Below are 23,830 nucleotides of genomic sequence, written 5' to 3'. Positions count from 1 at the left end.
ATGACTCCAACCTAAGTGTATGTAAACCTCCGACTTCAACTGTATCTATCAATTTCTCTATCTATCCATTTCTCTATCCATCTATCTATCTACCTTCATGTATCATTCCAAACATGAAGGTAAAGAAACAACCAAAGCCTGGGTCTGTGACTGAAATGACATCCTATTCCCTATATAGTGCACTAGTGAATAGGGTGCCAGTTTGGACATTGTGCATTGTCAAGCAATAATGAACGCCTTCATTATAGCATTATAGCAGGGGTGACAAGCCAGGCCAGATCATAGACAGTAAATGTAGATACAGCAGTTATTGAATATTTAAAAGGCGCAGAGATTAAGCAATAAATGACAAAGTAAAGCTGGCACACCAGGGTATTAATAACTAATGGCCACCAATGAGTTATAGGCTTCTCATTGTAATGAAAGTGTCATTGCAAATCAGCAGTTGTCCAAGGTTATTATTATTTATAAATAATTGATGCATGAACCACAAAGAAGTGATGTGTTTCATCCAACAACTTCTCACACCTCGGAATGGAAACATAGACATGGTTGTAGATGTCACCAGACTGAAAGGTCATACAGGATGTGCCTCTAGGCAGATAGACAGTATACTGGGGGTGACAACAAGCACCTTGGTACTGATATTGTGCGACAGAATTGACATATTCATAAACTACCTCCTATTGCTGTCACATATTGTTACCTCTCTTGTTTGTCAATCCTTCATAGAGAATCATGCCTTGTCATAGCACTCACTGAAGTCTCAGACTATAGGCATTGTTTTATCATGTGGGTCAAAATAATGGCTAAAATTACTGTCTACTAGTTAATGTAACCTCAAACCAACTGCCTAAGCCCATGTGGCCAATTACTTTTTATTTAACCCTCATTTAACTAGGTAAGTCAGTTAAGAACAAATTCTTATTTACAATGACGGCCTACCCCGGCTAAACCCTGATGATTCTGGGCCAATTGTGTGCCGCACTATGGGATTCCCAATCACGGCCGGATGTGATACAGCCTGGATTCGAACCAGGGACTGTAGTGACACCACTGAGATGCAGTGCCTTTGACTGCTAAGCCACTCGGGAGCCCCTTAGAAAAAAAAGTGTTCCAAAAAGGTTATTCAGCTGTCCCCATAGTGGAACCCTTTTTGGTTCCAGGTAGAAACCTTTTGGGTTACAGGTAGAACCCTTGGTGGAAAGGGTTTTTACATGGAACCCAGAAGGGTTACACCTAGAACCAAAATGGTTCTACCTGAACCAAAAAGGGTTATTCAATGGGTCCTCTATGGGGACAGCCGAAGAAACCTTTTAGGTTCTAGATAGCACCTTTTTCTAAGAGTGTATTGGTTAGCCTACTTGTGGAAAAACTGGTTCCTTCAATGTCCAAATCACATATTTGAACAAATAGCCAAAGTAGCTAAATCCTTCACTATCAATCCTCTTTTCGTCACTATTTGTGCATATTGACATATAATGTGATATTGTCGGTTTCGGTTTATTCTGCTTTTGATTGAAATCGAATATTCTCTATCGTCAGCATCATCCAGCTCTGACCAAAAAAAGAACCGAGTTACCACGACACGTCACTCAACTGGCGCCTGCGCTGACGTGTTCAGGAAGTGTTAACTACAATCCTGCACGGAAGCTGCAACATGCATCGAGAATTATAGCATTTCGTTGCCAATAATAACGCTGTTGTATAGTATCGGTCATGGAGAACTGGAGCCTTGTGTCCATTTGTGTTTTGTTCGGTCTTACGGCAAGATGGGCTGTATCCTTGAACTCGTATTCAGGTAGGAAGTGGACCGTAGCTAGCTTTATGCTAATGTTGCACCTGCAGGGCTCACTGACAGCCCCCTGTTTCATAGCTACATAGTTAGCTAGAAATCCTTGCCAGCTTGCATTGTAAACTTGTCAAATTGTTGATTTTGAGTGGTAAAATGCAACCGGTATTTTGGTGAAATGATTATTCACATTAGCTTGCTAGAGACATAAACACGAGTCCGATTACTAGCTAGCCACTGTTCAACAGCAGGACTGTAATCTCGTTCTCTGCATATTTCATCTAGCTAGCTAGCTATTATTATTCAGCAGCATTTTTACCCATTTCTCTTATTTTCAGGGGCAGGCAAACCACCCATGTTCGGGGACTATGAAGCTCAAAGGCACTGGCAAGAAGTGACATACAATCTGCCTGTTCATGAATGGTTGGTCTATGCAGCTGTCTATGGTCCTGTCTTGCATCTTTGTGTGTTCTTATAAAGTTTCTAAGCAATAGTTAGGATAACTTAATGTTGTTTTCATCCTTCAGGTACTTCAACACTACAGACAACAACCTAAACTACTGGGGTTTGGACTATCCCCCTCTCACAGCCTACCACAGCCTGCTCTGTGCACATGTGTAAGTCTGAGGGCACACACACAAACATCAGGATCATGGGTTTGATTTCTGCTGGGGCCACCGTATGAAAATGTATGCACACAGTACTGCAATATATATTATGAATGTTATCATTATTATATTACTTTGTTGTGCTTTCCTGCAGGGCCAAGCTGATAAACCCAGACTGGGTGGAGTTGCATGCGTCTCGAGGTCATGAAAGCTATGGACATAAGTTGTTTATGAGAGCCACGGGTAAGACTGCTGACAGACAGGTTAAAGAACAGTACACATCAACACTACTGAAATACAGGTTTAAGAACAGTAAACATCAACACTACTGACAGACAGGTTAAAGAACAGTAAACATCAACACTACTGACAGACAGGTTAAAGAACAGTACACATCAACACTACTGAAATACAGATTTAAGAACAGTAAACATCAACACTACTGAAATACAGATTTAAGAACAGTAAACATCAACACTACTGACAGACGGGTTAAAGAACAGTACACATCAACACTACTGACAGACAGGTTAAAGAACAGTACACATCAACACTACTGACAGACAGGTTAAAGAACAGTACACATCAACACTACTGACAGACAGGTTTAAGAACAGTAAACATCAACACTACTGACAGACGGGTTAAAGAACAGTACACATCAACACTACTGACAGACGGGTTAAAGAACAGTACACATCAACACTACTGACAGACAGGTTAAAGAACAGTAAACATCAACACTACTGACAGACGGGTTAAAGAACAGTAAACATCAACACTACTGACAGACGGGTTAAAGAACAGTAAACATCAACACTACTGACAGACGGGTTAAAGAACAGTAAACATCAACACTACTGACAGACGGGTTAAAGAACAGTAAACATCAACACTACTGACAGACGGGTTAAAGAACAGTAAACATCAACACTACTGACAGACAGGTTAAAGAACAGTAAACATCAACACTACTGACAGACAGGTTAAAGAACAGTAAACATCAACACTACTGACAGACAGGTTAAAGAACAGTAAACATCAACACTACTGACAGACAGGTTAAAGAACAGTAAACATCAACACTACTGACAGACAGGTTAAAGAACAGTAAACATCAACACTACTGACAGACGGGTTAAAGAACAGTAAACATCAACACTACTGACAGACAGGTTAAAGAACAGTAAACATCAACACTACTGACAGACAGGTTTAAGAACAGTAAACATCAACACTACTGACAGACAGGTTAAAGAACAGTAAACATCAACACTACTGAAATACAGGTTTAAGAACAGTAAACATCAACACTACTGAAATACAGGTTTAAGAACAGTAAACATCAACACTACTGAAATACAGGTTTAAGAACAGTAAACATCAACACAACTGACAGACGGGTTAAAAAACAGTACACATCAACACTACTGACAGCCAGTTTAAATAATAGTACAGGTTAAAGAACCCCCCCCCACCCCCCGCACCCGCTGTTGGTTGAGTGACGAGCATCACATAGGAGTGAGACACCAACGAAGAGCATAGTGATTCATTTGTGGGACTGAATATATGTATCTTTGCTCAGTTCTTGTTGCAGATCTGCTGATATACATTCCTGCTGTTGTTCTTTACAGTTTTTACCTCAGTGAAGGATCAAACAAAAAGAAGGTATGTCGGACTTATGACATTTACATTCCCTCTATTTGATGTGTAACTCAAAATAAGTGCAGTCTCAGTTTTGAGAATTACAAAAACAAAGATACTGTATTAGTTAGGCATTACCTGCCCGTCTCACTATAATGTGTGTTGTGTTCTCTTCTTGCCTAGGTCTGCACAGTCCTCTGTATCCTGCTCTATCCAGGCCTTATTCTAATCGACTACGGGCATTTCCAGTATCCTTTAAAAACCCCGGCTGTTTCTATCACTGGATCATATTATTCTTATGTCAAAATCATGACCATCTCTTGTCATCCCAGGTGCTGTGCATTCGGAAAGTATTCAGACCCCTTGACTTTTTCCAAATTTTGTTTTGCGTTACAGCCTTATTCTAAAAATGATTAAATACACATTTTCCATGAAATCTACACATAATAACCCATAATGACAAAGCTAAAACAGGTTTAGAATTTTTAGCAAATTTATTACCAAAAAATAATAATACCCTATTTACATAAGTATTCAGACCCTTTGCTATGAGACTCGAAATTGAGCTCAGGTGCATCCTGTTTCCATTGATCATCCTTGAGATGTTTCTACAACTTGTTAGGAGTCCACCTGTGGTAAATTCAATTGGTTGGACATGATTTGGGAAGGCACACACCTGTCTATATAAGGTCCCACAGTTGACAGTGCATGACAGAGCAAAAACCAAGCCATGAGGTCGAAGGAATTGTCCATAGATCTGGGAAAGGGTACCAAAAAAATTCTGCAGCATTGAAGGTTCCCAAGAACACAGTGGCCTCCATCATTCTTAAATGGAAGAAGTTTGGATCCACCAAGACTCTTTCTAGACCTGGCCGCCCTGCCAAACTGAGCAATCGGGAGAAGGGCCTTGGTCAGGGAGGTGACCAAGAACCCGATGGTCACTCTGACAGAGCTCCAGAGTTCCTCTGTGGAGATGGGAGAACCTTCCAGAAAGACAACCATCTCTGCAGCCCTCCACCAATGAGGCCTTTATGATAGAGTGGCCAGACGGAAGCCACTCCTCAGTAAAAAGCACATGACAGCCCGCTTGGAGTTTGTCAAAAGGCACTTAAAGGACTCAGATCATGAGAAACAAGATTCTCTGGTCTGATGAAACCAAGATTGAACTATTTGGCCTGAATGCCAAGCGTCACGTCTGGAGGAAACCTGGCACCATCCCTACGGTGGCAGCATCATGCTGTATGTTTTTCAGTGGCAGGGACTGGGAGACTAGTCAGAATCGAGGGAAAGATGAACGGAGCAAAGTAGAAGAGAGATCCTTGATGAAAACTTGCTCCAGAGCACTCAGGACCTCATACTGGGGGCAAAGGTTCACCTTCCAACAGGACAACGACCCTAAGTACACAGCCAATACAATGCAGGCTTCGGGACAAGTCTCTGAAGGTTTTTGAGTGGCCCAGCCAGAGCTCAGATTTGAACCTGATCAAACATCTCTGGAGAGACCTGAAAATAGCTGTGGAGAGACGCTCCCCATCCAACCCGACAGAGCTTGATAGGATCTGCAGAGAAGAATGGGAGAAACTCCCCAAATACAGGTGTGCCAAGCTTGTAGCGTCATACCCAAGAAGATTCGAGGCTGGGATCGCTGCCAAAGTTGCTTCAACAAAGTACTGAATAAAGGGTCTGAATACTTGTAAATGTTATATTTCAGTTTTTTCAAAAATGTTAAAATAACTGTTTTTGCTTTGTCATTATGGGGTATTGTATGTACACTGCTCAAAAAAATAAAGGGAACACTTAAACAACACAATGTAACTCCAAGTCAATCACACTTCTGTGAAATCAAACTGTCCACTTAGGAAGCACTGATTGACAATAAATTTGCTGTTGTGCAAATGGAATAGACAACAGGTGGAAATTATAGGCAATTAGCAAGACACCCCCAATAAAGGAGTGGTTCTGCAGGTGGTGACCACAGACCACTTTTCTCAGTTCCTATGCTTCCTGGCTGATGTTTTCACTCTAGTGGTAGCATGAGACGGAGTCTACAACAAACACAAGTGGCTCAGGTAGTGCAGCTCATCCAGGATGGCACATCAATGCGAGCTGTGGCAAGAAGGTTTGCTGTGTCTGTCAGCGTAGTGTCCAGAGCATGGAGGCGTTACCAGGAGACAGGCCAGTACATCAGGAGACGTGGAGGAGGCCGTAGGAGGGCAACAACCCAGCAGCAGGACCGCTACCTCCACCTTTGTGCAAGGAGGAGCAGGAGGAGCACTGCCAGAGCCCTGCAAAATTACCTCCAGCAGGCTACAAATGTGCATGTGTCTGCTCAAACGGTCAGAAACAGACTCCATGAGGGTGGTATGAGGACCCAACGTCCACAGGTGGGGGTTGTGCTTACAGCCCAACACCGTGCAGGACGTTTGGCATTTGCCAGAGAACACCAACATTGGCAAATTCGCCACTGGCGCCCTGTGCTCTTCACAGATGAAAGCAGGTACACACTGAGCACATGTGACAGACGTGACAGAGTCTGGAGACGCCGTGGAGAACGTTCTGCTGCCTGCAACATCCTCCAGCATGACCGGTTTGGCAGTGGGTCAGTCATGGTGTGGGGTGGCATTTCTTTGGGGGGCCGCACAGCCCATGTGCTCGCCAGAGGTAGCCTGACTGCCATTAGGTACCGAGATGAGATCCTCAGACCCCTTGCTGGTGCGGTTGGCCCTGGGTTCCTCCTAATGCAAGACAATGCTAGACCTCATGTGGCTGGAGTGTGTCAGCAGTTCCTGCAAGAGGAAGGCATTGATGCTATGGACTGGCCCGCCCGTTCCCCAGACCTGAATCCAATTGAGCACATCTGGGACATCATGTCTCGCTCCATCCACCAACGCCATGCCATGTTGCACCACAGACTGTCCAGGAGTTGGCGGATGCTTTAGTCCAGGTCTGGGAGGAGATCCCTCGGGAGACCATCCGCCACCTCATCAGGAGCATGCCCAGGCGTTGTAGGGAGGTCATACAGTCACGTGGAGGCCACACACACTACTGAGCCTCATTTTGACTTGTTTTAAGGACATTACATCAAAGTTGGATCAGCCTGTAGTGTGGTTTTCCACTTTAATTTTGAGTGTGACTCCAAATCCAGACCTCCATGGGTTGATAAATTAGATTTCCATTGATCATTTTTGTGTGATTTTGTTGTCAGCACATTCAACTTTGTAAAGAAAAAGGTATTTAATAAGAATATTTCATTCATTCAGATCTAGGATGTGTTATTTTAGTGTTCCCTTTATTTTTTTGAGCAGTGTATATTGATGAAGGAAAGAAATCTGTAATTTATTTTAGAATAAGGCTGTAATGAAAGAAAATGTGGAAAATGTCAAGGGGTCTGAAAATATTTTCAGAAAGCACTGTATGTTCAGCCAGTGTGAATATAAATGAGATGAATCATGGTAGAAGCAGTTTGATTGGAGACGAGGATTTGTATGAATGAGGCATAGCAGAGCATCCGGTAACAGTACCATCATGACTATGTATTCTTTAACTGGGCGTCAGATATAACAGTATAAGCCTGGGGCTGGCCCTATGGGGTGTGGTGGTTCTGGGTCTGGGCTGGGACGTGCTGGGCTCTCTGGCCTTCGTCCTGTCCCTCAACTACAAACAGATGGAGCTCTACCACTCCCTACCCTTCTTCTGCTACTTACTGGGCAAGTGTTTCAAGCAGGGCCTGGCAGGCCAAGGGTGAGTTAGCTGACTTAGACTTATACCCCTGGCTAAGAGGGTTTGTGTGAATGGGACTGTGTGTGTGGCGAGATGATATACAGTGGGGTCCGAAATTATTGACACCCCTGATAAAGATGAGCAAACATGACTGTATAAAATATATAAATTATAAAAATACTGAACTATATTGTATGCTGAAAACAATTGGGAATATATATTATTTTATACTAATACAATTGCTCAAAGAGGTAGGGGTCAAAATTGACACCCATTTTCAATACCTTACCTTGTGAGGATAACCACACTGAGCCTTTTTAAAAATGTTTTATGAGCCGGAGAACCCGTTGGGAGGGATATGTGTGGCCAAGAGCTCAATTTTCATGTCATTTGACCAAATAACTGGTTCCAATCCAAGTGCCAATGCCGTTTAGCAAACTCCAGGCGTTTACATTTGTTGGACGACATGAAAATAGAGCTCTTTGGCCACACACACTAGTGGTGGATTTGGCGTCAAAATTACAATGTATGAGCAGAAAATAACACCATACCTACTGTAAAATATGGTGGTGGATCTTTGGTGTTATGGGGTTATTTTGCTTCCACTGGTCCTGGGGCCTTTGTTAAGGTCAACAGCATCATGAACGTTACCCAGTATCAGGACATTTCAGCCCAAAACTTGGTTGCCTCTGCCATGACTTGTCCACAAGTGGATCTTCCAGCAAGACAATAACCCCAAACATACATCAAATCCAAAAATAAATGGTTAATTGACCAATAAATCAACATTTTGCAATGGCCATTTCAGTCTCCGGACTTGAACCCCATTGAAAACCTGTGGTTTGTTTCAAGTTTTAATGTCACATGCACAAGTACTGTGAAATGCCTTTCTTGCTAACTCAAAACCCAACATTGCAATAATCAATAACAATGTATTACTAGAAAACAATAACAAGAGAAATAAGAGTAAGAAATATGAAACACAGTCAGTGAGTAAGCATACTACATACAGGAAATATTTAAAGTCAGTTCCAATACCATATATACAGGTTCAGGGATACTGGAGTGATGGAAGTAGATATGTATAGGGGGAAGGTGACTATATACAGGTTCAGGGATACTGGAGTGATGGATGTAGATATGTATAGGGGTAAGGTGACTAGGCAAAAGGATATACGATAAACACAGTAGCAGCAGCTTGAATGTGAGTGGCTGTGCGTGTGTGTAGAGTCAGTATAAATGTACCATACCAATCAAAAGTTTGGACACACCTACTCATTCAAGGGTTTTTCTTTATTTTTACTATTTTTCTACATTGTAGAATAATAGTGAAGACAAACTATGAAATAACACATGGAATCGTGTAGTAGTGAGGTAGTCTCCTGGAATACATTTCAATTAACACGTGTGCCTTGTTAAAAGTTCATTTGTGGAATTTCTTTCCTTCTTAATGCATTTGAGCCAATCAGTTGTGTTGTGACAAGGTAGGGGTGGTATACAGAAGATAGCGTTATTTGGTAAAAGACCAAGTTCATTGTTATGGCATGAACAGCTCAAATAAGTAAAGAGAAACGACAGTCCATTGTTACTTTAAGACATGAAGGTCAGTCAATCAAACTCATGAAAGTTTCTTCAAGTACAGTCGCAAAAACGATCAAGCGCTATGATGAAACTGGCTCTCATGAGGACCGCCACAGGAAAGGAAGACCCAGAGTTACCTCTGCTGCAGAGGATAAGTTCATTCGAGTTACCAGCCTCAGAAATTTCAGCCCGAATAAATGTTTCACAGAGTTGAAGTAACAGACACATCAACCTTTCAGGGGAGACTTTGTGAATCAGGCCTTCATGGTCGAATTGCTGCAAAGAAACCACTACTAAAGAACACCAATAAGAAGAAGGGACTTGCTTGGGTCAAGAACATGAGCAATGGACATTAATTAGACCGGTGGAAATCTGTCCTCACAAAAACACTGGCAGGTTTTTGTGAGAGACAGAGTAGGTGAACGGATTATCTCTGCATGTGTGGTTCCCACTGTGAAGCATGGAGGAGGCGTGATGGTGCTTTGCTGGTGACACTGTTGGTGATTTATTTAGAATTCAAGGCACACTTCCCCAGCATGGCTACCACAGCATTCTGCAGCGATACGCCATCCCATCTCCTTTGTGCTTAGTGGGACTATCATTTGTTTTTCAACAGGACAATGACGCAAAACACACCTCCAGGCTATTTGGCTAAGAAGGAGAGTGATGGAGTGCTGCATCAGATGACCTGGCCTCCACAATCACTTGACCTCAACCCAATTGAGATGGTTTGGGATGAGTTGGACCGCAGAGTGCAGGAAAAGCAGCCAACAAGTGCTCAGCATATTTGGGAACTCCTTCAAGACTGTTGGAAAAGCATTCCAGGTGAAGCTGGTTGAGAGAATGCCAAGAGTGTGCAAAGCTCTCAAGGCAAAGGGTGGCTACTTTGAAGAATTTTGATTTGTTAAACACTTTTTTGGTTACATGATTCCATATGTGTTTTTTCATAGTTTTGATGTGTTCACTATTATTCGACAATGTAGAAAATAGTAAAAATAAAGAAAATTGAATGAGTAGGTATGTCAACTTTTGACTGGTACTGTATGTGCATATTATGTGTGAGTCAGAAGATGGAGTGTGTGTGTGTAGGGCCCTGTGAGTGTGCATAGAATGCAAATATTGAGATAAAAGGTAAATAAAGATACAAGGTGAACTCGGTCTGTGAATTGAAGAGGGCAGTCCGTAAGCGCAGATAAAGGATATCTAGGAAGTATTCTGTATGGAGGAATGGTCTAAGATCCCTCCCAAAAGCATTAAACATCAGATTATATTATATTCATCATTCACTGAATCAGCATGATTGTTTTTAAAGTAATACCCAGAATCAATCATTTTCTGTCACCAGTGGACAAAACATGGAAAGGGCTATGCAGACTTTTCTGAAATGCAAATCAATATTTAATTTCAGAATTGGTTAAAATTAGGTTAGGGTCAGGGTTAAGGGTTGGGTTTAGGCTACAGTTAACGCTAGTCGGTTTGCAAGCCAGAAAAGTCTGTATAGCCCTTCCCACAAAACATGGCCCCATAAAGTAGCCTACATTTTCTCCAAAACAGAGTAGTTACTGAGGTGAGCCAATCAGATTGGATGACTGTTTCTAGTGTCCCCACATTTGTTTATCTAGTAACAATGTACCAAGGGCTAATGGATAGCTAGATTAGATGGGCAGGGGAAGATATGTCCAGATGACATTATGGCCATGCCCAAGCTCCTCGGCTGTTCCTGTGTGTGCAACTTTACCGCCACACAGCTACTATAGCTGACCTACTGTGAAAGACTTTTAGCTGACGCATGGTTTTCCCAACATATATTGACTAACTTGGGATGTGGATAGTTCCACTCACAGCTGTTGTGATGCGAGAGATGTGAGATTCAGCCAATTAATACTGTTGACAATACGAATGATCATGTTTCACTGCTTTACAGTACATATCAGCGTAGCCAGTTTTGGGTATCTTAGACCGTGTGTAAGTTTATGTTTTGGGTATTTGACCGTTTCAAAGGTTCGGTGTACTTTATCATTTGTTTTCTCATCCACCACCCACCCAGGCTGTTCCTGCTAGTCAAGATCGCTGTAACAGTCCTGGTGACCTTTGCCCTCTGCTGGCTGCCCTTCCTGTCTGACCCTGGCCAGATCCTGCAGGTGGTGCACCGCCTTTTCCCTGTGGGGCGAGGCCTATTCGAGGTACGTACAAAAAGGTTTCAGTATTCAAGGCAATTAGTCATACTATCAAGTCAAGTGGTTTCCCTAACATTCTGCGACGTGAGTCACCTAAAGCTTGTAGAATGTTCTGGAGACCAACAGAGTAACCCAAACCAGATTCTCCACCCACAGCCCAATTTTGAGAGACCACACTATCTGCCAAGTTGAAATCAGTTGGTGTTAGAAAGACGAGGAGGTTTATGGTAGTCAACAAAGTGCTGCCCTCGTAGACAGGAGTGGTATCCTGCGCCTCCTGTTCTTCACAGCCTACATGCTCTTACAGACACACACACACACACAACCTGCTACCCTCCATCAATTCCTCTGTGCTTAGCCAATTGGAAATGGATCTCCTGCAGGATCAAAGAAAACAGAGGAATAAAATGGTGAAAGGTCAGAAGATCAGGTTTGCTCTATCTGGGGGGGGGTTGTAGTGACTGGGGGGGTAAAGATAAATCTAACACATTTACTGCCAGGGTATTTTCAGCACATCATTGCGGGGCCATGTTTTAGCCGTGTGATGCATGGTTCGGTGCCAAGGGCCAACACTATGCGTGTCAGAGTGCATCCGTTCGTTGTGCAAAACGTTGGCAGCTAAACTGCTGCGTCCTTGAAAAGTGAACTTACACGCGTGTATGTACACACAGCAAGGCCACACAGGAGGAGAGGTGCAGAGGGGGGAAATGAAAAACTGATGGACAGTGATGGCTCACACTGGGGACATTAGTTAGAACATATTGAAAGCATGTCATGGTTGAGCTGCTGAGGTAACACCGTTACGGGAGCGGTGTAGAGGTGGTTGGCAGCTCAGAGGCCAAGGCCAGCTGCTCTAGTTTTGGAAGCCTGCCCTGTGCCCTGCACCCATTCCCCAAGGTGCGGTGATGTGAGAAGTAATTGAAAATTAAACAGTCAGACTTGTGCAGTGTCTTGTCACAAGGAAACAGAATCAATCAAATGTATTTTCTGGTACTGTCCAACGGTGGCTCGCTTTTGGAGTCAGGTCCAGGAATGGTTGTTATGTCATAATACCAGGGTTCCGATGGACCTGCAAACTGTATTGTTAGGGGATCTGAAAAACCACGATCAGTCAATGGGATATATCATTATACTCTTGGGTAAAGTATTTATCTTTAGGGCAATATCGGTAGAAATCTTACACTACCCCCCCCCCCCCCCAAAAAAAAAGGCTATGTGAGGTTGGTCATGCTGGCAGTATGCCTGACAGTTATTTATTTATGAAATGATACAAACATAATACACAAAGTGTGGGTGACTCTATACCCCGTGGTGCGAGGGTCTCCAGGAGAAGCCTGCCTGAACTTATTGTGAAGTTGTGCACGTAAGCAGAAGCCGGACTGGGACAAGCAGACAGGGCGAGAAGGGGTGGTGGGGAAGGTTGAGGGGGTGAGGAGGGTAAGTTGTACGTTTACCCACCACGCAGCACTCTGACCGTCTGTTTTCCTGCTTCACAAAAATGACACCAAATTCTGCAGCCTATGAAATTCCAAGCTGGTTTATAGGTGAAGAGTGACGCCATCGGCACTTACCACATTTGCAGCCGAACCCCAGGTTCCTGTGTTGCCCTCAGCCGAGGCGGCATTGGAGGACATTCCGATAGGGTCGTTATTTGGGGGGGGGGGGGGGGGGGGGGGGGCTACAAGGGGGTGTGTTTGAGGAGAGATGGGGCCTCGGCGTCTGCAGGACGGACAGCCTGCTGACTGGGCCTGTCTGTAACCTCCACACACACAGCTGTGCTCTGAGCAGCTGTAGAAAGCCAAGTGGACCGCATAGAAATCCACCCTATAGAAAAGACCACACTATTACGAGACATGATTAGACTACAGTGATCTATGCATTGTATTTCTACTTTGTGTCATATCACAGCCAGTAGAAGCAGCAGGGGGTCTTAACATCTGATCTCAGAACAACTGCTAAGGCCTTAAATCACATGAATTACACGGTCAGTCCTCCGTCCTCCATTTCCTGCTAGCTACCCCAACCGCAAAGACCGTCGTTAAGGCTGACAGTTTGGATCTGTTTCCCAATGGTTATAACTATGCTTTGGGTGGTGTGGTGGGTGGACACACTGTGACAGTGTTCTTCTATGGGGTGGTCTGAATGTGCCGAAGTATGCAGAAATTATCGTAATGTGATTATCTCTGAACATTTAACCCTGTGTCCCCAAGTTTACAGAAAGTGCATAGCTTCTAGTGACATCCCGTTCCATATGACCTGACAGGCGATTTATGAGGCTGGTAATACCTTCCAATGCGCTCCTGTACAAATACACTGTGGAATGCAAAGAAGGAATTCTTATTGCACTTTCAGTTGGGAAATGATTACTTGGAGCAATGCCACTTATTAGCCTTCTCTTCAAAACCAAATGCTTTTTAAAGCAGCGTACTGTCATAGCATATGTGGTTTTCTAAATGTAAAACCCTTGTAATGAGTTTTATAACTCATTTAAATGATTCACATCGATAATAAACACTTCACTAACAACAAGGAATATGATCAACCTATTGGTTCTGCATCGTTATAGGAAGTGAGCTATGAAACTTATTTATTTTCTTATTAAAAAGTCTGTGTGTGTTGACATGATAAAGTGTGTTGACAGGATAAAGTGGCAAACACGTGGTGCAGCTTGAATGTCCTGATAAAGATCAAGACCATCCTGTCCACTGATACCCAGCTCTACTTCAGGTAATCCCCCTCTCACTCTCCATCTCATGCTCTCTTGCAGAGTGAAAACAAGATTATCCCTTGAACACTGAGATACTGATCACTACCAGCTGCTATGGGCAATCTGACAACTATTGGAAATCTGCTGATGAGATTTCAGATTTGGAATGTCAGTAGAAACTATTTGAACCATTTCCGTTTGAGAAACAGCAGTTAGCTAACTTCTCTGTGTTGACATGAGGTGTTATTCCAGTCAAAGTTGATTCTCCTCCAAGGTCCTTATGAATGAGAAGATGCTACACAGACAGTCGGTCATAGAACCCTTCTCATGTTGTCATGGTGGTACGTGCTTGAATAACCTATGGGGCTATATTTAGGGGTGCTGTGTGCATTCTGGACAGGATGGACACGTTTCTGCCCGACTGTTAAGACCAGGATTTAACTTGGACTTCTAAGACTGTAGTGTATTTAAAACACTAGAGCTTTTTGGCCATGGGTGAATATAGATATGTTTTAGGGGAGGGATACCTTGCTGTAGAATGTGTCATAAAACAATGGATCACTCCTCGTTACAATAGAAGTGGTCTACTGGATCATGTATTTATGTATATGCTTGTTACTACTGCGTTTCTGTAAAATGTCTCAACATAAATGTCATGATGGATCACCTGTGGAACAGTATCTGGGAACTGTATCCCAAAATCACCATGACCCCTCCCACCTCCCTAGCACACCCCTCTTGCCCCATGTTGGGGGTCCCGATACCCCTCTCCCCAGGGGCCCTTTAGGCCTGATACAGCTGCCCTACCGTAACCCTTCAGTCAGAGAGGAGGTACCTCCCTGGCCCCCCTCCTTTCCTGTGTCTCTATCCCCTGTGAGTGACAATTGAAGGGTTAGACTAATGTTGGGGTGCCCTAAGCGGAGACAGTGTTTGGTACATTTCCCACATACAGTGGGGAGAACAAGTATTTGATACACTGACAATTTTGCAGGTTTTCCTACTTACAAAGCATGTAGAGGTCTGTACTTTTTATCATAGGTACACTTCAACTGTGAGAGACGGAATCTAAAACAAAAATCCAGAAAATCACATTGTATGATTTTTAAGTAATTCATTTGCATTTTATTGCATGACATAAGTATTTGATCACCTACCAACCAGTAAGAATTCCGGCTCTCACAGACCTGTTAGTTTTTCTTTAAGAAGCCCTCCTGTTCTCCACTCATTACCTGTATTAATTGCACCTGTTTGAACTCGTTACCTGTATAAAAGACACCTGTCCACACACTCAATCAAACAGACTCCAACCTCTCCACAATGGCCAAGACCAGAGAGTTGTGTAAGGACATCAGGGATAAAATTGTAGACCTGCACAAGGCTGGGATGGGCTACAGGACAATAGGCAAGCAGCTTGGTGAGAAGGCAACAACTGTTGGCGCAATTATTAGAAAATGGAAGAAGTTCAAGATGACGGTCAATCACCCTCGGTCTGGGGCTCCATGCAAGATCTCACCTCGTGGGGCATCAATGATCATGAGGAAGGTGAGGGATCAGCCCAGAACTACACGGCAGGACCTGGTCAATGACCTGAAGAGAGCTGGGACCACAGTCTCAAAGAAAACCATTAGTAACACACTACGCCGTCATGGATTAAAATCCTGCAGCGCACGCAAGGTCCCCCTGCTCAAGCCAGTGCATGTCCAGGCCCGTCTGAAGTTTGCCAATGACCATCTGGATGATCCAGAGGAGGAATGGGAGAAGGTCATGTTGTCTGATGAGACAAAAATAGCTTTTTGGTCTAAACTCCACTCGCTGTGTTTGGAGGAAGAAGAAGGATGAGTACAACCCCAAGAACACCATCCCAACCATGAAGCATGGAGGTGGAAACATCATTCTTTGTGGATGCTTTTCTGAAAAGGGGACAGGACGTCTGCACCGAATTGAGGGGAGGATGGATGGGGCCATGTATCGCGAGATCTTGGCCAACAACCTCCTTCCCTCAGTAAGAGCATTGAAGATGGGTCGTGGCTGGGTCTTCCAGCATGACAACGACCCGAAACACACAGCCAGGGCAACTAAGGAGTGGCTCCGTAAGAAGCATCTCAAGGTCCTGGAGTGGCCTAGCCGGTCTCCAGACCTGAACCCAATAGAAAATCTTTGGATGGAGCTGAAAGTCCGTATTGCCCAGTGACAGACCCGAAACCTGAAGGATCTGGAGAAGGTCTGTATGGAGGAGTGGGCCAAAATCCCTGCTGCAGTGTGTGCAAACTTGGTCAAGAACTACAGGAAAGGTCTGATCTCTGTAATTGCAAACAAAGATTTCTGTACCAAATAAGTGTGTGTAACCTTTTCTGTCTGCCTCTAGGCCAGTCTGCCTTCTGCTTTTCTGATGTATCAAATACTTATGTCATGCAATAAAATGCTAATTAATTACTTAAAAATCATACAATGTGAGTTTCAGGATTTTTGTTTTAGATTCCGTCGCTCACAGTTGAAGTGTACCTATGATAAAAATTACAGACCTCTACATGCTTTGTAAGTAGGAAACACTGCCGATTTTGCACGTTATCAAATACTTGTTCTCCCCACTGTAGCTGGGGTCTTATGGTTTGACCAGGCTGGGTTAAAACAAGCCGGCAGCAGAGCAGCCGCAAGGTTCAGTTTAACCCCGAGGGTTAGGTTTCAGGGCTGGGCCATTCACTGTTTGGTCAGATTGATCATAGTTGATAGATTACATAATTCTGTTTTTGTTTTGTTTTCAGTTTGACCACCACTCTCCTGGCTATCCTACCTTCGTCTATAAAACTTTTGATGAAACCTACATTGTGGCAGTTCAAACTTGCCTTGGTAAGTGAGTATTTTTGTACAGTTTACTGATGTTTGATAACAGAGAATGATGTAATGCCAACCTGTGTAAAATGTCATTTCAGGTCAACTCCTCTCTGGCATTCTTCCTCTTCTCCTTTCAAGTCCATGAGAAATCAATCCTCCTGCCTGCCTTGTGAGTAGAGGGGAGGATTAGGAGTGTGTGTTCGCATGCGTGTGTGCCTTCCTGCCTGCGGTTCCTAATAATTTACCTCACCAACTGCAGTGCAGTATATAAAAAGCAACAGGCAGCTGTAATCGCTAGGCTATCTAGGTTTTACTGCGCTGTGGGATTTGGTTACAGATTTTGCTGATCTATTCATCTAAATTAGGCTGATTGTTGCTTTATTAACTATTGAGATATATCTCCCACATGTCTGTCCCTGAATCAATCAGTAATGCATGTCAGGGCTTAGGGAGGAACGCCAGGCTGTGGAGAAAAGGAGGGGGCATTGTTTGTGGTGAATCAATTATTGGGACTATAGGAATGGGTGTAACTGGACATACAAACAGGAGTTGGAACCGGTTCAGGGAACAACATTTTAAAAAATAAAATAATTGTGAGAACAGAATTATAACTGGGAATGAAAGGGATCTATGCTGTTCTGGAACAGAACTTTAATTTTAAAAGCATAGGAACCTTTTAACGTTCTTTCATGTTCCTATGCAAAGCCTTCACACACAAGCTTGTTAGCTAGCTCTGGTCCAACGGTAAGCCAACTCTTGGAAGTCCAAAGACATTAAAAGTTCCTCCGTAGAATCTGTTACTCCATAGGTATAATTCTGTGAGCCTAATTCAGGTCATTAAAAGATGCCCAGCGCTTCAAGCCAAGCCTCCTCCTCCACCCTCTCCCCACCCGCAACATTTTATTTGCATATCGTGTCATACACTTGTCTGTCCATCGCGCATCTAAACAGCCATAGCCGAGACAGCTGATAGCACCCATGCAGGCTAAAACAACTATATATTTCCTGCTCCATAGCAAGCTGCTCTATTCACAGTGATTGGTGAAGTAATTGAATGTCAAGCTAATGTAAAAAGGAATGATATAAACCGGTAATTTTTTTGGGTTCGACCGGTTCAGAACTTTATTTTGGAACAGTGGAACGAAACAGAAAAAAAATAATGCTTCTGTTCAGAACGAAACGATTGAAAAACAATTTTGGTTCAAACCACTGCACGCAAAGAGTACTTCTGTAATTAGAAGCCCGGGGAGCGATGGGCTGTGTCTGAAGGTACCCTATTCCTTATATGGTGCACTACTTTTGACCAGGGCCCTTGTTGTTTGTTGTTAAATAAAGTGTGTATAATTTAAGTGTGTGTAACCTTTTCTGTCTGCCTGCTACTGAATGACCTCCCTCTTTTCTTTCTGCCTCTAGGCCAGTCTGCCTGCTACTGAATGCCCTCCCTATTTTCTGTCTGCCTCTAGGCCAGTCTGCCTGCTACTGAATGACCTCCCTCTTTTCTGTCTGCCTCTAGGCCAGTCTGCCTGCTACTGAATGACCTCCCTCTTTTCTTTCTGCCTCTAGGCCAGTCTGCCTGCTACTGAATGACCTCCCTATTTTCTTTCTGCCTCTAGGCCAGTCGGCCTGCTACTGAATGACCTCCCTCTTTTCTGTCTGCCTCTAGGCCAGTCTGCCTGCTACTGAATGACTCCCTCTTGTCTGTCTGCCTCTAGGCCAGTCGGCCTGCTACTGAATGACCTCCCTCTTTTCTGTCTGCCTCTAGGCCAGTCTGCCTGCTACTGAATGACTCCCTCTTGTCTTTCTGCCTCTAGGCCAGTCTGCCTGCTACTGAATGACCACCCTCTTTTCTTTCTGCCTCTAGGCCAGTCGGCCTGCTACTGAATGACCTCCCTCTGTTCTGTCTGCCTCTAGGCCAGTCTGCCTGCTACTGAATGACTCCCTCTTGTCTGTCTGCCTCTAGGCCAGTCTGCCTGCTACTGAATGACCTCCCCCTTTTCTTTCTGCCTCTAGGCCAGTCTGCCTGCTACTGAATGACCTCCCTCTTTTCTGTCTGCCTCTAGGCCAGTCTGCCTGCTACTGAATTACCTCCCTCTTTTCTTTCTGCCTCTAGGCCAGTCTGCCTGCTACTGAATGACCTCCCTCTTTTCTGTCTGCCTCTAGGTCAGTCTGCCTGCTACTGAATGACCTCCCTCTTTTCTTTCTGCCTCTAGGCCAGTCTGCCTGCTACTGAATGACCTCCCTCTTGTCTTTCTGCCTCTAGGCCAGTCTGCCTGCTACTGAATGACCACCCTCTTTTCTTTCTGCCTCTAGGCCAGTCTGCCTGCTACTGAATGACCTCCCTCTTTTCTTTCTGCCTCTAGGCCAGTCTGCCTACTACTGAATGACCTTCCTCTGCCAGCCATCTGGTTTCTACAGGCTTCCACCTTCAGGTAGGAAGCTACAGTAGGGTAAACTATAGAGGACCAATAATAACAGACCGGGTTAAAGGTCATACAGTGGGGCAAAAAAGTATTTAGTCAGCCACCAATTGTGCAAGTTCTCCCACTTAAAAAGATGAGATGCCTGTAATTTTCATCATAGGTACACTTCAACTATGACAGACCAAAATTAGAAAAAAAAATCCAGAAAATCACATTGTAGGATTTTTTATGAATGTATTTGCAAAATATGGTGGAAAATAAGTATTTGGTCAATAACAAAAGTTTCTCAATACTTTGTTATATACCCTTTGTTGGCAATGACAGAGGTCAAACGTTTTCTGTAAGTCTTCACAAGGTTTTCACACACTGTTGCTGGTATTTTGGCCCATTCCTCCATGCAGATCTCCTCTAGAGCAGTGATGTTTTGGGGCTGTTGCTGGGCAACACAGACTTTCAACTTCCTCCAAAGATTTTCTATGGGGTTGAGATCTGGAGACTGGCTAGGCCACTCCAGGACCTTGAAATGCTTCTTACAAAGCCACTCCCAAAGGTGTTTGATGGGGTTGAGGTATTGGCTCTGTGCAGGCCAGTCAAGGTCTTTCACACCAATCTCGACAAACCATTTCTGTCTGGACCTCACTTTGTGCACGGGGAATTGTCATGCTGAAACAGGAAAGGGCCTTCCCAAAAAACTGTTACCACAAAGTTGGAAGCACAGAATCGTCTAGAACGTCATCGTATACTGTAGTGTTAAGATTCCTCTTCACTGGAACTTAGGGGCCTAGCTCAAACCATGAAAGACAGGCCCAGATCATTCCTCCACCAAACTTAACAGATTTGTCCATCGGCCTGCCGGATGGTGAAGCGTCATTCATCACTCCAGAGAAGGCATTTTCAGTGCTACTCCAGAGTCCAATGGCGGCGAGCTTTACACCACTCCAGTCGACACCTGGCATTGCGCATGATCTTAGGCTTGTGTGCGGCTGCTCAGCCATGGAAACCCATTTCATGAAGCTCCCGACAAAAAGTTATTGTGCTGACGACGTTGCTTCCAGAGGCAGTTTGGAACTTGGTAGTGAGTGTTGTAACCGAGGACAGACTATTTTTTACGCGCTTTCAGCACTCGGTGGTCCCGTTCTGTGAGCTTGTGTGGCCTACCACTTTGCGGCTGAGCCATTGCTGCTCCTAGACGTTTCCACTTCACAATAACAGCACTTAGTCATGGCCATAAGTTTTGAGAATGACAAATATTAATTTCCACAAAGTTTGCTGTTTCAGTGTCTTTAGATAGTTTTGTCAGATGTTACTACTTTTGTAAAATGTGATAGTTTATTTTGAATACATTTGCAAAAATGTTTTAAAAAAACAACATTTTGCTTTGTTATTATGGGCAATTGTGTGTAGATTGAGGGGGGAAAAACAATAATACATTTTAGAATAAGGCTGTAACGTCAAATGTTTTGGAAAAAGTCAAGGGGTCTGAATACACTGTATATAGTGTACATCTTGTTTGGGTAAATTGAAGACATAGTTGCATAATTTAGTCAAATGGTTGCTTAAGCAGTTATTATAAGAGCATCTGAATGCACTGGGTTTGTTGGATTGGCGAAGTATGTATTTATAACATCTTTTTAGCTTGTTTTGCCAATGAATAGATGGGATTTTGTTGGATTTAAGTAGGCCCTAGTACAGCTGTGTTTGAGGCTACATTGTTCTTGTATTCTCTCCCTCCCTGTCCTCCCCTCCCTCTGCAGCATGCTGCCGTTGTTTCTGAAGGATGGCCTGTTGGTGCCGTACGTGGTCACCTCCCTGGCCTTCCTGTTCTTCTCCATCTACCTGCTCTCAGCCCTTGAGCACTGCTCAGAGGACAAGCTGCGTCTGGGGCCCTACCGCCGCCTCCTCATCTGCATGCCCCGCATGGACCTCGGCAGCGTCACCAAGTGGAAAGTAAGTGTGGCCTGGTGGTGTAAACAAATTCCCTTTCACATTGCACTACCCCATATGCCTGTCATCCTTTATTCGTAGCAAGAAATGTATCAGATTGCAAAGCAAACTCTTTATTTGGATAGTACATCTGTAGATGCTCTACAGACTAATCAGTAACATTTCAACTAACCCTCGCCGTTATCCTAACCATAACCCTTATCCTAACCATAACCCTTATCAACAGATCGTATGAGGATGAAAAATCCAGACTATCCAAATAAAGTGTGACCCAGTTTGCTTTACCAGGAAGATAGTTAATGTTGTCTGTCTAGTTACCTTTACCTTGCACACGTAAGTAGGGAGATGAGCTTATTTAGATTTTATGACCATTTTAAATACACAGAGGCCACATCAGGCAAAAAAAGACAGTATTATATACACAAGGTCAAGACTTTCCATTGTGGTCCTCTATTAACTGGCAATCAGGTTGTTGTCAGAGGGATTTCATAGCAGCCTGTCTCTATGGCTGGTGTTTCTAATAGTCTTAAGTGGTATCTACATCCAGGAGCACGGCGGCTCTAACCTGAATGGCATCAGCGTGAGAAGATATGGATATCTCTCCAACTGTATAAATAAAGATCATGTGCCACTGTACTGTAAGCTGTGTAGGCTGTCTGGGATGGGAAAGAGGATACCAAGTCATTTGCACAACTGAATGCATTCAACCGAAATGTGTGCTTAGGGAGCAGTTGTTGTTGGGGGTTATCTTCCTTGCTCAAGGGCAGAGTGGCAGATTTTTTCCACCTTGCCGGCTCTGGGATTCAAACCAGCAACCTTTCAGTTAATGGCCCAACGCGCTTAACCGCTAGGCTACCTGCCAGATGAAAGTCACTGCCAGGCCCCAAATATTATTTATCACTTATTTAAGTTACAGGCATCTCTGAAGTGCCTGGCCCCGGCCAGCTCTGCACCCTCCCCTCCTTTAGTGACATATGGGCAGGGGGATCCCAAATAGCACCCTATTCCCTATATACTGCACTACTTTTGACCAGAGGCCTCATAGGGCTCTATAGAATAGGATGGGCCCTGGTCAAAAGTAGTGCACTCTATAGGGTATGGGATGGGGTCGTAGCCAGACACCACCACCAGACAGAGCTGTGTGAGATCAGAAGGAAGGTGTCTTTTTATAGAGTCATTAACACAGGTTTGCTTAGATACATTTATTTACACAAGAGGCGTAAATAAGGAGGCCCAGTGATGGGGCTAGGGTTTCATGGGGTTGGTCTCATACGGAGGTGCTTACGACACCTACCCTCACTGATCCCTGGGTCCGCAGGTCCCAAATAGACATGTTCATGTTGATCCTGCTACTAACACTGTTTGCCTTTCCGTTCTGGACGCACCGGTCAGGACTAAAATAAACGTCAGCTTGTGATGAGGGATGGTCATGTGAGGTCTAAAAAAAATGTTTTTCAGTCTGGTCTAGTAGAATAGATTGACTTGGGCCAAGGAAATACTTTAATTATCTATTTAGATGGGCTTAATTTATCAATTTGAATCCCTTGTCAAATTTACTTTCTGGTTTGACTGGAATTTATATCGAATTTTGAGCCCCACTTCTGGGCTGAGAGGGGGGGACTTGTCTCATATCCTGTGATGGCTCAACTCCCTTGAAAAAGAATGAACTGAACTCTCTGTCCATCTCTCCTGCAGTTCTATTTCTCCATCACGGCTATGGCTGGTTTGAGCTTTATGAGCGTGGCTTTGGCCCCTCCGGCCCAGCTGCCTGATTTGTTTCCCCTCCTGGTGTCTGTGTTCTCCTACCTACACTTCCTGGGCCTCCTCCTCTACTTCAACATTGTCCAGATAGCCGAGCCACCACAATCTGTGAGGAAGAACCAGAAGAAAAGTAACTGAGTAATGATTAGGGAGGTAGAGACCAGATGATAACTGAGTAATTATAAGGGTGGAAAAAACAGAACTGGGTGGTCACCACCCAACAGAAAAACTAACTAAGCACAGTGCTTCAGTCAATTAGCAATAAGGCCCATGGACCAACTACCAGTCTAGGGCCAATCATTTAGAATCTTTATTCTCTAGAGAACCCTCCTGTCAACATGAATGGTTGCTGTTTTGTCAATGCCTAATTATGTACATCAAGCATGATTATTTTTTACTTTACTGTTTTTCAATATTTTCAAATGTATGTAACAGCATTACATTTATTTTGTACCAATAGACTATTTGTCTTAAAATAAAATCACCTGATATGAATTCTTGAATAACCCTTATTTTACAGCCATATTGCCAGCACAGACTCGATCTGTCAAAAGCAGTTTCAATAAAATCCTCGGTGTCCATCTTCTCCAAGCTAGCTCAATCACTGGTTGTAACAGTGTTGCGGTATGTTGTAGCCAGACAAT

The 23,830-nt window shown here is 43.8% G+C and overlaps 1 protein-coding gene across 3 annotated transcripts; it reads left to right on the top strand.

Annotated features, from left to right (window-relative positions):
- The first annotated feature begins 1,585 nt into the window (after positions 1 to 1,585).
- On the top strand, positions 1,586 to 23,681 carry alg6 (ALG6 alpha-1,3-glucosyltransferase). Of its 3 annotated transcripts, XM_036978630.2 has the most exons (14): positions 1,586 to 1,801; positions 2,131 to 2,215; positions 2,320 to 2,409; positions 2,555 to 2,643; positions 3,986 to 4,068; positions 4,228 to 4,292; positions 7,600 to 7,785; positions 11,393 to 11,528; positions 14,164 to 14,249; positions 16,992 to 17,076; positions 17,160 to 17,230; positions 19,422 to 19,490; positions 21,236 to 21,428; positions 23,121 to 23,681. In XM_036978630.2, exons 1-14 carry the CDS (start codon positions 1,720 to 1,722, stop codon positions 23,322 to 23,324), a joined length of 1,524 nt encoding a protein of 507 aa, XP_036834525.2. In that variant the 5' UTR covers positions 1,586 to 1,719; the 3' UTR covers positions 23,325 to 23,681. The 3 variants fall into 3 exon arrangements, with proteins under 3 accessions (XP_036834525.2, XP_021460296.3, XP_090092339.1); XM_021604621.3 differs by lacking the exon at positions 19,422 to 19,490; XM_090236213.1 differs by lacking the exons at positions 19,422 to 19,490; positions 21,236 to 21,428; positions 23,121 to 23,681 and adding an exon at positions 18,525 to 18,639.
- The last annotated feature ends 149 nt before the right edge of the window (positions 23,682 to 23,830 follow it).

This window comes from Oncorhynchus mykiss, chromosome 5 (assembly GCF_057628025.1).
Source record: "Oncorhynchus mykiss isolate SJ-2025 chromosome 5, ASM5762802v1, whole genome shotgun sequence".
Taxonomy (NCBI): Eukaryota; Metazoa; Chordata; class Actinopteri; order Salmoniformes; family Salmonidae; genus Oncorhynchus; species Oncorhynchus mykiss.
This window is presented reverse-complemented; position numbering and strand designations above follow the sequence as displayed.

Excerpts from the sequence above, each read along its gene's own strand:
- alg6 (XM_036978630.2), top strand. The coding sequence starts at position 1,720 with ATGGAGAACTGGAGCCTTGTGTCCATTTGTGTTTTGTTCGGTCTTACG. Across the intron at positions 1,802-2,130 it reads ATCCTTGAACTCGTATTCAG|GGGCAGGCAAACCACCCATG; the intron begins GTAGGAAGTGGA and ends TCTTATTTTCAG. Across the intron at positions 7,786-11,392 it reads CAGGGCCTGGCAGGCCAAGG|GCTGTTCCTGCTAGTCAAGA; the intron begins GTGAGTTAGCTG and ends CCACCCACCCAG.